A 12280-nucleotide genomic window follows, 5' to 3' on the forward strand; every position below is an offset into this window, starting at 1 on the left:
ACTGGCAATCTATTCAAATGTTGGGGCTATATCACCTAAGCCTAGTTTTATCTTCATCCTACACCTACACGTTTATGCTTTTGAACATATGCACAGTATTCAATTGGGGGAATTATCAGATTTTTTTCTCTTCACTCTCAACTCTAGTAATGCTCAATCCATTTATTGTTGCTATGCTTCCCTAATGCAGAGTGTACCAGAGATTGACATGTTGCTTTCAAGGTCTATGGAGCTCAACACCAGCCTGCACAATGCACGTAGTTAAGAGCCCAATTTGGTTTCGTTCTCCTTTAGTAATCTCAGCTGAGCTTTTTAATTCGTACTGATCTATTACAAAATTTAAAAACAGATTTCTAAATTTGATGTATTATTTGCATTGAATAATGGTGATAACATAATTGGCAGAAATTTTAATCTCCATTGAAGGTCCATGAAGTCAGAGGGGAGTAATATTGGCCAGGGTAGTAAACCAATTATCTACTCAGTCTCATGGCTAACTTGCCCAGTGGGTTAGGTTAAAATGACCCCTGCTGTATCTCATCGCTTTGCATGTTGGAAAAAAGAGGCACTAACTTCATGAAAAACATTAGCAAAATTTCAGTTTCCTTGTTTAAATATATGATATTGCAACATATACTGGTTCACTTAAGTGTGCTACCATTGTAATGAAGATTTGAAAGCAAGTTGTTGTGGCTGTTCTCTTCCTACAAATGCAAAATACTTTTTAAGCGCTCTCATGAATAGTCTTTTAAATCTTGCACAGGTTGGAGTTTATAAAGCTGAATGACTAGCACTTGTTAGTGATGTCTAACAAATGTTCTGCATCCCAGGGCTATCAATTCGTTTAATGCAAACAGCAGAAAATAGTTTTCAGTGCTTGAACTATAAAAAGACATGGTTATGTAATAAATATTTTATACAGAGTACCAAACGAGCTTAATAATGACAACCTCCAGTTGTGACATCACCAGACAACCGAGTGGATGGCATTGAGTTATATGTAAACATGGGCTTCTCTAACGTGTTCATAGAGAAATGAATTTTCAGACCATTGTCTAGCGACTAGATTTGTGTGAAATACTCTTATGTTATCTCAAAGGATTTTCTTCAAATCCCACATCAATGTACTGAAGTTTGCACAATTTTGTATGATTTACCCTTAGTCCTCGTGGTTCTAGGATTTCAGGGGATTATGCTTTGTTTTGCCCCAGTTTGCATGGTTCTAGAATTTCACACTATCTTATGCCACCACAAAGAAATTTCTATAACACACAAAATTTTATTTTTTCATTTGTAAATCTCAGTTGAGTATATTGGACACGTATCATTGATGAGGAAGTCTGATTTTTTTTCTCTGTCTATCTAGTGGTCGAACAGGGAAGATTCGTGTTCTGTCCTTCAAAAGTGGCATAATGTCGCTGTGCAAAGCACACCTTGAAGACAAATATCGCTGTAAGTTTGTGTTGTAATTTTTAAAAGCCTTTTCTGTTACCATATCTTTTTTTCTTCGTTAAAACAAAAATAGACTTTGTTGGGTTGGCCACAGTAACATCAACTTGACAAAAAGGAAAAATGATTACGGGATTTTCAGTTCATCATTATATGTTATCATAGGCTTTCTTCAATCTTGGTGGTTCTCTGTTTCATGGATCTTAGCTTTCTTAAAGTTTGTATTTTCTCTTTTTGATTAACTTTATTCCCTTAATGATTTTTCTGTATTAGACAAATAACAAGCATGCAAACATTGAAGTGGTTAAACTAGTACATCATAAAGAAATGCAGCAGTTAATACAACTTTGAGATTGATATGCCTCATTAACTCACAAGCACCAATTCCACAGTAGGCCCTGTACATTGAAAATAACTCAATTGAAGATGCCTAGTTACATCCCCAAGAAGAATGCTCAAATCCTGTTTGTTCTGCCTTGCACTCTATGTAATAGCCTGGCATTACAATCACTGCAAACTGTTAAGGCGCCACCAAGACAGCACCAGCACATATTATCAGTGTACAGCAAGATATTGATACAGAAGCACTAATCATCATGAAATCTTAAAAGAGACATTGTCATCATGAAGCAAATGTTTGACAAGCCGTTGTTTGTGTTCAAACACAAAACCAGTTGGCATGAATGTGCCATGGTGTCACTTGTACATAATGTAATCACAGAGTAAGTGACGCATGGTTCTTCTGACTTTTCTTCCCCCTCAAACCAGAAGTTTCTTTGAAGTGGAACTCCTTTAGTGATTTAAACTAAATAGGAAATGGGCTATTTTCCAAAAATTGCTTGCTTACATTTTAATTTTTCACATAAACTGTAGGGAAATGTTTTACATTTGCTAAATGACTGATTAGGATTTTGCTGTAAGAACATGGAACAGTAGAAATTAGATACTGCTGCACCCATTTTACAGATTTTTTTTAAACGATACAAGTGTATTAATGAGATAAGCAACCCATAGCACTGGAATTTGAGATATTCTACATAGCTTTTCTGTGAGACTGGTTTATCATTAACTCTTTCTGATGTTGCCATTTTGATAGTCACATCTGGCTGAGAAATTATTCTACCTTGACTGCTGTGGCACTGGCTTGTACTATTGATAGATTTCACCAATTTCAGAATACGCAGCTCTTGTACAAGCCTCTGTTGCTACCAAGTCTGGCCTCAGGAAAATGAATTCCCGCTTTAGAATTGAGACATTGTATTATAAATGGCATCTCATCAAGTTCCAAATATTTTTTTATCAGTGAACAATGTACAGAGCTTGAGAATGCGATGACATACACAATGGAACGTTACCAGGTTTATAATTGTTCTTAACAGGATAAGAGAAGAATAGGAAATATAACATTCATTCAGAGTAATCCTTTTTAAACATAGGGCTTGATTTTAGTTTAAGCATGATGTAGATTTACTTTGTTCATTTTAATAGCTCATTGTGATTGCCTATTAGTGGAGAAACCTGAAACTAAATGAACTTAAGTATATATGCATAGAATGAAAGTACTGAAAAAGATGTGTAGTATAGAATGGAACTACCAGAGACAGTTGTGTGATATAGTGGAAGCACTAACCACGTATTGCATAAAGTGAAACCATGCAACACCTTGCTTTTAGAAACTCCTTTTAATGCAGTAAAATATCCCAAGGCACTTCACAGGAAGGTTATCAAACAACATTTGATACTGAGCCACAAAAGATGATATTAGAACAAATGGCCAAATAATTGATCAAATAGGTAGGTTTTAAGAAGGGTCTTAAAACGGAAAAAAGAGAGGCCAAGAGGTTTAAGAAGTAAATTTCAGAGTTGAAGGCTTATGTTGCTAAAGGCTACACCAATGGCAGAGTGATTAAAATTGGGGATGCTCTAGAAGCCAGAATTGGAACAGGGCAAATACCTCGAATGTTGTGACTGAAGGAAGTTAGAGATTTGGAGGGATTTGAAAATTTTAAAATAGGGTTGCTGGACCAGATGTCAATGTAGGTCATCACACGACAAGGAAGTGGTAGTTTTGCAGTTTGTTTTTCAACTGGTAACCCAGATGTCTGGACTAATGATACAGAGGTACAAGTTCAAATCCCACCATGGCAGCTGGAGAATTTAATTTAAATTAATTCAATAAATCTGGAATAAACTATTGTCAGTAATGGTGATCGGATCATCTTTTAGAGAGGAGATTGGCTATATGTGATTCAAAACCCATAGCAATGTAGTTGACTCTTAACTGCCCTCTGAAATACCTTGCAAGCCATACAGTTGCATCAAAACCACTATAGAAAGATTTATAAGAATAAAACTCAGTTGAATCACCCGGCACCCAGCTAGGAGCTGGATAAGACAAAGGAATACCCAGCCCAGTCGACCCTTCAAAGTCCTCCTTGCTAACATTGGGTGGGTTTGTGCCATAATTGGGAGAGCTGTACCACAGAATAGTCAAGCAACAACCTGATGTAGTCGTACCCACAGAATCCTAGCTAACAACGGATGTCCCAAAATCCTCTATCATCATCTCTAATTATGTCCCGTCCCATCGGTAGGACAGACCCACCATAAATAGTGGCACAGTGGAATGCAGGAGAGGACAGAGTGGCCCTGGGAGTCCTCAACATTGACTCTGGACCCCATGAAGCCTCATGGGATCAGATCAAATATGGACAAGGAAACCACCTGCTGTTAACCACCTACCACACTGACACCCCCTCAGCCTATCAACAGCATTCCTCCATGGTGAACAGTACTGGGAGGAAACACTGTGCATAGCAAGGGCATAGAGGGGCACTGTGGGGGAGAACTTTAGTGAAGCACCACTACTGACTGAGCTGGCTGAGTCCTGAAATAAATAGCTGCTAGACAGGGATTGTGGCAGGTGATGAGTGAGTGAATGTGAGGGAAAAACCTACTTGGCCTCATCCTCACCAACCAATCTATCAGAGATGCTTCTGTCTGTGACAGTAGTGGTAGAAGTGATTACCCCACAATTGATGTGGAGATGAAGTAATGTCTTCAAACTGATGATATCCTCCATTGTGTTGTGTGCACTGCCACCATGCCAAATGGGATAGATTCAGAATAAATCTAGCTCAAAAATAGGCATTTGTGAGGTGCTGTGGGCCATCAGTAGTAGCAGAATTATATTCAACCACAATACGTAAGCAGCCCAGCATATTTCTTACTCTACCATTACCACCAAGCCAAAGGATCGACCCTGATTCAATGAGATATGTAGATGAGCATGTAAGGGGCAGCACCAAGTCTAACTGAAAATAAAGTGCCATCCTGATGAATTACAACACACAACTGCATGCATGCTAAAAAACAGGAACAGCACGCTGTAGGCAGAGCTAAGCGATCCCAGGACCAAAGGATCAAGTCAAAGCTACGCAGTCCTGTCACATCCAGCCCTGAATGGTAGTTGACAATTAAGCAATTAAAGGGAGAGACAATTCCATGAACATCCCCATCCTCAGTAATGACAGAATCCCACACATCAGTATAAAAGACACAGCTGAAACATTTGCAGCCACCTTCACCCAAATGCCAAGTTCACAATCCCTTTGCTTCCTTCTGAGGTCCCAATCATCACAAATGCCAGTCTTCAACACAATTTGATTCAAGGCACTCAACTTGCCCACAGCCAGCTCCTACAAACAGCAATGTGGTAATTATCAGATCATCTGTTTTTATGAGTTTTGGACCTATTCATCCAAACCCTGGCACCTCTGACAGTGCAGCACTCCGTCACTAGAGCACTGGACTGTCTGCCTTGATTTTTTTACTCAAGTTCTTGAGTGAGACTTGAACACACAACCTTCTGACTCAGGAGCAAGAGTGCCGCCAACTGAAACACAGCTGGTAAACATGAACAAAAGGGTTGAATCCCTGGTTTGCAGTGAGAGTGAAACACCCTTGACATCAAGACAACATTTGAGACCAACTGTGGCATCAGAGACCTGAGTAAAATTGAAGTTAATGTGAAAAGGGGGAAATGCAGTGCAATGGCTGGAGTCCAACCTAACAAAGGAAAATGTTTCTGGTTGTTGTAGGCCAATCATCTCAGCTTCAGCGCATTGTTTCAGGAATTCCTCAGGGCAGTGTGCTGGGTCAACCATCTTCAACTGGGCCATCAGCAGCAGCAGAACTGTACTCAACCACAATCTGTAACCTCATGGCCCAGCATATCCTCCACTCTATCATCATCACCAAGCCAGGGGATCAACCCGGGTTCACTGAAGAGTGAGGAGGGCATGCCAGGAGCAGCACCAGGCATACCTAAAAATAAGGTGTTGACTGGTGAAGCTACAACACAGGACTACTTGCGTGCCAAACAGCATAAGCAGCAAGTGATAGACGGAGCTAAGCAATTCCACAACCAACAGATCAGATCTAAGCTCTGCAATCATGCCACATCCAGTCGTGAATGGTGGTGGATAATTAAATAACTCACTGAGGAGAGCAGGCTCCACAAATATCCTCATCCTCAATGATGGGGAAGCCATCAGTGCAAAAGATAAGGCTGAAGCCAGATGTGCCAAGTGGATGATCCATCTCAGCCTCCTCTGGAGGTCCCCAGCATTATAGATGCCAGTCTTCAGCCAGTTTGATTCACTCCACATGATATCAAGAAATGGCTGAAGACACTGGATACGGCAAAGACGATTAACTCTGTGGACTTGTGCTCCAGAACTTGCTGCACTCCTAGCCAAGCTGTTCCGGTACAGCTATAACGCTGGCATCTACCTGGCGATGTGGAAAATTGCCCAGGTTTGTCCTATACACAAAAAGCAGGACAAATCCAACCCAGCTAATTACCACCCGACCAGTCTATTCCATCATCAGTAAAGTGATGGAAAGGGTCATCAGCTGTGCTATCAAGTGGCACTTGCTTTGTAATAACCTGCTCACTGATGCTCAGTTTGGGTTCCACAAGGGTCACTCAGCTCCTGACCTCAGTGCAGCCTTGGTTCAAACATGGACAAAAGAGCTGAACTCCAGAAGTGAGGTGAGTTACTGCCCTTGTCTTCAAGGAAGCATTTGACCGAGTGTGGCATCAAGGAGCCCTAGCAAAACTGGAGTCAATGGGAATCAGGGGGAAAACTCTTAGCTAGTTGTGGTCCTACTTTGCACAAAGGGAGATGGTTGTGATTGTTGGAGGTCAGTCATCTCCGTTCCAGGTCATCACTGCAGGAGTTCCTCAGGGTAGTATCTTAAGCCCAACCATCTTCAGCTGCTTCATCAATGACCATCCATCCATCGCAAGGTCAGAAGTGAGGATGTTTGCTGATGATTACACAATGTTCAGCACCATTCGCAACTCCTCAGATACTGAAGCAGTCCATGTCCAAAAGCAACAATAGCTGGACAATGGTATTGTCATTGGCATTCAATGGCATTACCATTGCTGAATCTGCCACTATCAACATCCTGGGGGTTACCATTGACCAAAAACTGAACTAGACCAGCCATATAAATATTGTGGCTACAAGAGCAGGTCAGAAGCTAGGAATTCTGTGGTGAGTAACTCACCTTCTGACTCTCCAAAGCCTGTCCACCATCTACAAGGCACAAATCAGGAATATGATGGAATATTCTCCACTTGCCTGGATAAGTGCAACTCCAACAACATTTAGAAGCTTGACACCATCCAGGACAAAGCAGCCCGCTTGATTGGCACCCATCCGCAAACATTTACTCCCTCCACCATAGATGCATAGTGGCAACAGTCTGTAGCATCTACAAGCTGCATTGCAGGAACTCACCAAGCTTCTTTAGACAACACCTTCTGAACCTATGACTACTACCATCTAGAAGGACAAGGGCAGCAGACACATTTGAAAACTGCCACCTGGAAATTCTCCTCCAAGCCATTCACCATCCTGTCTGGGGGAAGACTATGGGGTAGTGGTATTGTCGCTAGACTAATAATCCAGAGACCCAGTGTAATGCTCTGGGGACCTGGGTTCGAATCCCACCATGGCAGATGGTGGAATTTGAATTCAATTTGAAAAAAAATCTAATAGCGAACATGAAGCTATTGTTGATTGTTGTAAAAACCGATCTTGTTCACTAATGCCCTTTAGGGAAGAAAATCTGCCATCTTTACCCGGTCTGGCCTACGTATGACTCACCGCAATGTGGTTGATTCTTAAAAAGCCCTCTGAACGAGGGCAGTTAGGGATGGGCAATAAATGCTGGCCTAGCAAGTGATGCCTACATCCCATGAATGAATAAAAAAAAACTTGGAAGTATATCGCTGGGTCAAAATCCTGGAACTCCCTCGTTCACAGCTCCATGGTGTACCTACACCACATGGACTGCAGCAGTTCAAGAAGACAGCTCACCACCACCTTCTCGAGGGCAAATGGGAATGAGTTATAAATGCTGGCCTAGCCAGTGGCACCCACATCCCATAAATGGATTAAAAAAAAACTGCTTCATTAATGTCCTGCACTCCTTCATAAGGTTAGATGTGGGGATGTTTGTTGATGATTGCAGAATGTTCAATTCCATTTGTAACTCCCACAGATTATGAAGCAATCCATGCCCACGTACAACAAAACTTCGGAAACATTCAGGCTTCAAGTGATAAGTGGCAAGTAACATCTGTGCCATTCAAGTATTGGATAATAACCATCTCCAACAACAGTGAATCTAACCACCATGCCTTGCTATCAATGGCATTACCATGTCTGAATCCCCACCATCAACATCCTGGGGGTTACCAATGACCAGAAACTGAACTGGACCTGTCATAGAAATACCATGGCTACAAGAACAGGTCAAAGGCAGTGAGTAACTCATCTTCTGACTCCCCAAAGTCTGTCCACCATCTGCAATGCATAAGTCAGGAGTGTGATGGAATACTCTTCACTTGCCTGGATTAATGCAGCTTAAGCAAGAAGCTCAACACTATCCAGGACAAAGCAGCCTACTTGATTGGCACCCCATCCACAACCTTAAACATTCACCTCCTCCACCAATGGCACATCATGTCTGCAGTGTATGTTAGCTAAAAGTGCACTGCAACAACTCACTGAGGCTTCTTCAACAGCATCTTCCAAACCCATGCCCCCTAACACCTAGAAGGACAAAGGCAGCAGGCACATGGGCACACCTCTGCCTGCAAATCCATGTGACATACCATCTGACTTGAAAATATATCGCTATTCCTTTGTCGCCACTGGACAAAATCCTGAAACTCCCCTTTCTCTCAGCACTGTGTGTGTACCTGCCCACACAGACTGCAGCAGTTCAAGAAAGCAATCACCACTACCTGGGAAAGTAGGGTTGGGCAATAAATGCTGGTGGCCTTTCCAGTGACATCCGTATTCCATGATCAAATAATTTTACAAAAGCAGAGGAATGATGGGTGAATAGGACTTAGCATGAGCTGACTACAGATATGTATATTATGTATGAAACTACTATAAGCACATGTATTATATCACGAAATTGTGCTGCAAAGAGATGCGTAATATGGTTTCATTATATATTTGCACTTAATGTCAGCATGGCTCAGTGGTCATATTACTGTCTCTGAGTCAGAAGGTTCATATCCAACTGCAAATTCCCATTTTAGTGCAATACACTTCAATTTGGCTGCATTTTTTGGAGCTGCAGTCTCCAGATGATGCCTCAAATCAAGGCCCAGCTGCCTGTTCACATGAATGCAAAAGACCATGGTAAGTTTGGAAAGTGATGGGGGAGTTCTTCTGATGTCCTGGTTAATGCTTATCCTTCAACTCACAACACAGAAGCAGGTTAATTGGTTATCTAGTGTGGAATAAGGCCACCAGGTTTGCCTCAAAGTGATTTGTTGGGTATAAAACACTTTGGGATATCCTGAGGTCATGAATGCAAGTTATTTCTTCTGTTTCTAAATTGCTGGTATTGTAATATGCTCCTGCAGTTGCAATTGGCTGGAATTCGTAGAGTTAGTTCACACTAAGAACCTATTATATGATTTACACATGGGAGTTGGATGAGTGGATCTAGGATTCATTCCAAGTGATGCTGAGCTGCAAAGTTTACATAGGACTGTTTAATTTGAATAAGCAGTTCATTTCAATTCCATATGAATTAATTAAGTCCCTGTAGCGAAGGATTAATAGCCATTTGTTGTGTTGATGTTCTGTTCCTGCACTATCGTGTCCTAGACTGCGTCTTCAGTAATGTATTTTATCTTTTCCTAATATAAAGGTCTTTTCTTTGCAGATCTGTTCAAGCAAGTGGCAAGTCCCATTGGATTCTGTGATCAGCGGAGGTTAGGGCTTCTGTTACATGATGCAATTCAGATTCCACGCCAGCTGGGAGAGGTCGCATCATTTGGAGGCAGCAACATTGAACCTAGTGTTCGAAGCTGCTTCCAGTTTGTAAGTATACGGTGCTTTTGTCAGGATTTTTTTCCAGCAGCAAACAAAACAAAATTTGAGATTTAACGCATAAATTCCATAGAGTTACACAAAATTTGTAGCACTGAAACAGGCCACTCAGTTCAACAAGTCTATTCCAGTATTCTGTGCTGCACACAACCTTCCTCTCTACTTCATCTAACCTTATTAGCATTAAATTATTATAGAATCTCATAGCTCATTTAGCATGCAGAAAAACAGCTCTGAGAAGCTAAGGGATTTTTGAGACTGCTGTTAAATTCACCCTGTTTAACTTCGAGATAGCTTTATTAGTGGGGTAGGCAAAAAGTTTGGCTACTGTTAGTTTCTCTCGCTCACCTCATCAGTCTTGAGCCTTCTAACCTGCACAGCCAACCAAATCAAAGATGTTTTAATAATGCATCTTGCTGGCTTCTGTATGTATTTAACAAACACTTTCACAATGAAACAAAAACACAAAGTATCAGGAATGCCCAACAGATCAGCCAGCATCTGTACAGAGAACAGACGGGTCAGCGTTTTGGATGCAGACCATCCTTCAAAGCTGAAACATAAGAGGAAGGCAAATTTACGGTTACATGATGTAAAATTTTGCTCTGAAAAGAAGAAAGGGTTCTCGGCCTGAAATGTTGAGGCCTATCAGTTCTTTCAAGGAACTTTTTTAAGGTACACCTATTCTTTTCAGAGCAAACTTTGTTACTGCTGTCACCATGAAAACCTCTGGAACTATAAGAGGCAGAAAGAATTAGTTATCATGAAAAGGAGAGGAGCAAAAACATACACACATTGATATGATAGACAAGTCCAGGCAGCAATTATTAATGGGACCATGTAGCAGATTATCTTTGTCAACGGGCATTAAGATATTAAAAAAACAAAATTTGCGTAAATTGCTAAGACAAAAAAGTGGTAGGTCTGAGGAAATGGAAAGGCTGTAATAGGGGAGTGGGGTTCAGGTATGAAATTAAAATAGATTTGATAAAGAGGATAAAGCTGAGTTTACTGATGTCAGTTTTCACATTTAGAGGGCTGCATGTTGTTCAGGACAATGTTGTTCAATACATCAACCTCTTGTGGCTAATTGGAAATCCAGATGTGAATAATTGCTTTCCTTATTTGTAAATTTAAAAATGAGTAATAGATACTGTCACTAGACATGTGATCTCAATATACATATTCACACCATGTATGCAATGTGTTCTTTAACCTTTTGTTGATAAATGGTCAAATGGAAAACAGAGGGTGAATATTTTTGAACATTGTGCATGCTTTGTGTGGTGACTAATTGGTGGGAGACGTTTGTCCAGTAATTATAAACGTGTGAAATACTTTTATTTGTATTATGTGCAAGGTATTTTCCAAGACAATTGTGAATTTGGCTGAAATGGTGTTGCCATAGTCATTACTGTGAATGGTTAACATTTTCTGTTGGGTAACACTGGCCTTGACAAAAAAAGCCTTTGTTCTTGAAAGCTGTCTTGAGTTTTGTTGGAACAGTTTATGAGGCCAGTAAGCGGCCATAATAAGGCTTTCTCCATACCTCCCACATCCATAACTGTTGACGTGCCTGATTTTTCTTCAGTTTCCTAATGCTTCTCTACATTTCTTGACTGAGATGATCTACACTATCATTCTTTACTGATTTGACCTGTGATTTTTGATACATATCTATTTCCCTGCCATTTTTTCTGCTTTCAATTAATATACTTCAGTTCTACAAAAGCTTTCTCTTGTCTTCTATCCAATTTCTAGCATCTGTGGCATTTCCTACAGCTTTCCTCCTTTTTTCTCTCCATTTTCCTAAGGAGTGATATCTCTGTTCAACAAATAAGTATATTAAAGAGCTTTTCTTCATAAGGAATTTGAGGCAAAGCTTTTGTTGGTTGGGGAGAGAAAGCATTAAAGTGTTATTTACATGACAGTGGTGTCATGTGCAGGATGAGGTGATTTATATCACTACCATGAATTTTTACTCTGAGTGGACTTTGGGCGACTGGCCAGTGTCAAAAGTTGAAGTGCACATGTATGTACTTCACCCAAGGAGAATGGAGAAGTCGGGAGCAGGATCTCTGTTATTCTTTTCTTTTGCCTGCCAGAATTATCAGCTTAGTTGCAGTCTTCGTCAAGATCAGAAAACTCAATACACACCTAGAATAAAAACTGCTGAGATCTTTTTCACCTGTATGAATCAACGCCACAGCCTGGAGTTTATCCAGTAACCCACTGGAACTGCAATTGGCAAGCTCTTTTGTGTCTTGATCCAAACGGGATTTACGATTCAGAGGCTGTTATTTTATACTTGCAATATTATTTGTCAGCGAATAAAAATGTTTTTACTGTGTGCTCGAGTGAACCTATATAGAATGAGCTGTTCCTGTACAAATATT

General features: G+C 40.7%; 1 protein-coding gene across 2 annotated transcripts in view; it reads left to right on the top strand.

Moving 5' to 3' along the window:
• Nucleotides 1–12280, top strand: part of dmd (dystrophin) — a 1748406-nt gene that overhangs the window by 1647225 nt on the left and 88901 nt on the right. For both annotated transcript variants that reach the window (XM_041212034.1, XM_041212035.1), the window contains 2 exons: nucleotides 1367–1452; nucleotides 9718–9875. In XM_041212034.1, coding sequence (XP_041067968.1) covers nucleotides 1367–1452; nucleotides 9718–9875 — 244 coding nt within the window. The remainder of the gene's footprint in view (nucleotides 1–1366; nucleotides 1453–9717; nucleotides 9876–12280) is intronic.

This window comes from Carcharodon carcharias, chromosome 18 (assembly GCF_017639515.1).
Source record: "Carcharodon carcharias isolate sCarCar2 chromosome 18, sCarCar2.pri, whole genome shotgun sequence".
NCBI classification, from domain to species: domain Eukaryota; kingdom Metazoa; phylum Chordata; class Chondrichthyes; order Lamniformes; family Lamnidae; genus Carcharodon; species Carcharodon carcharias.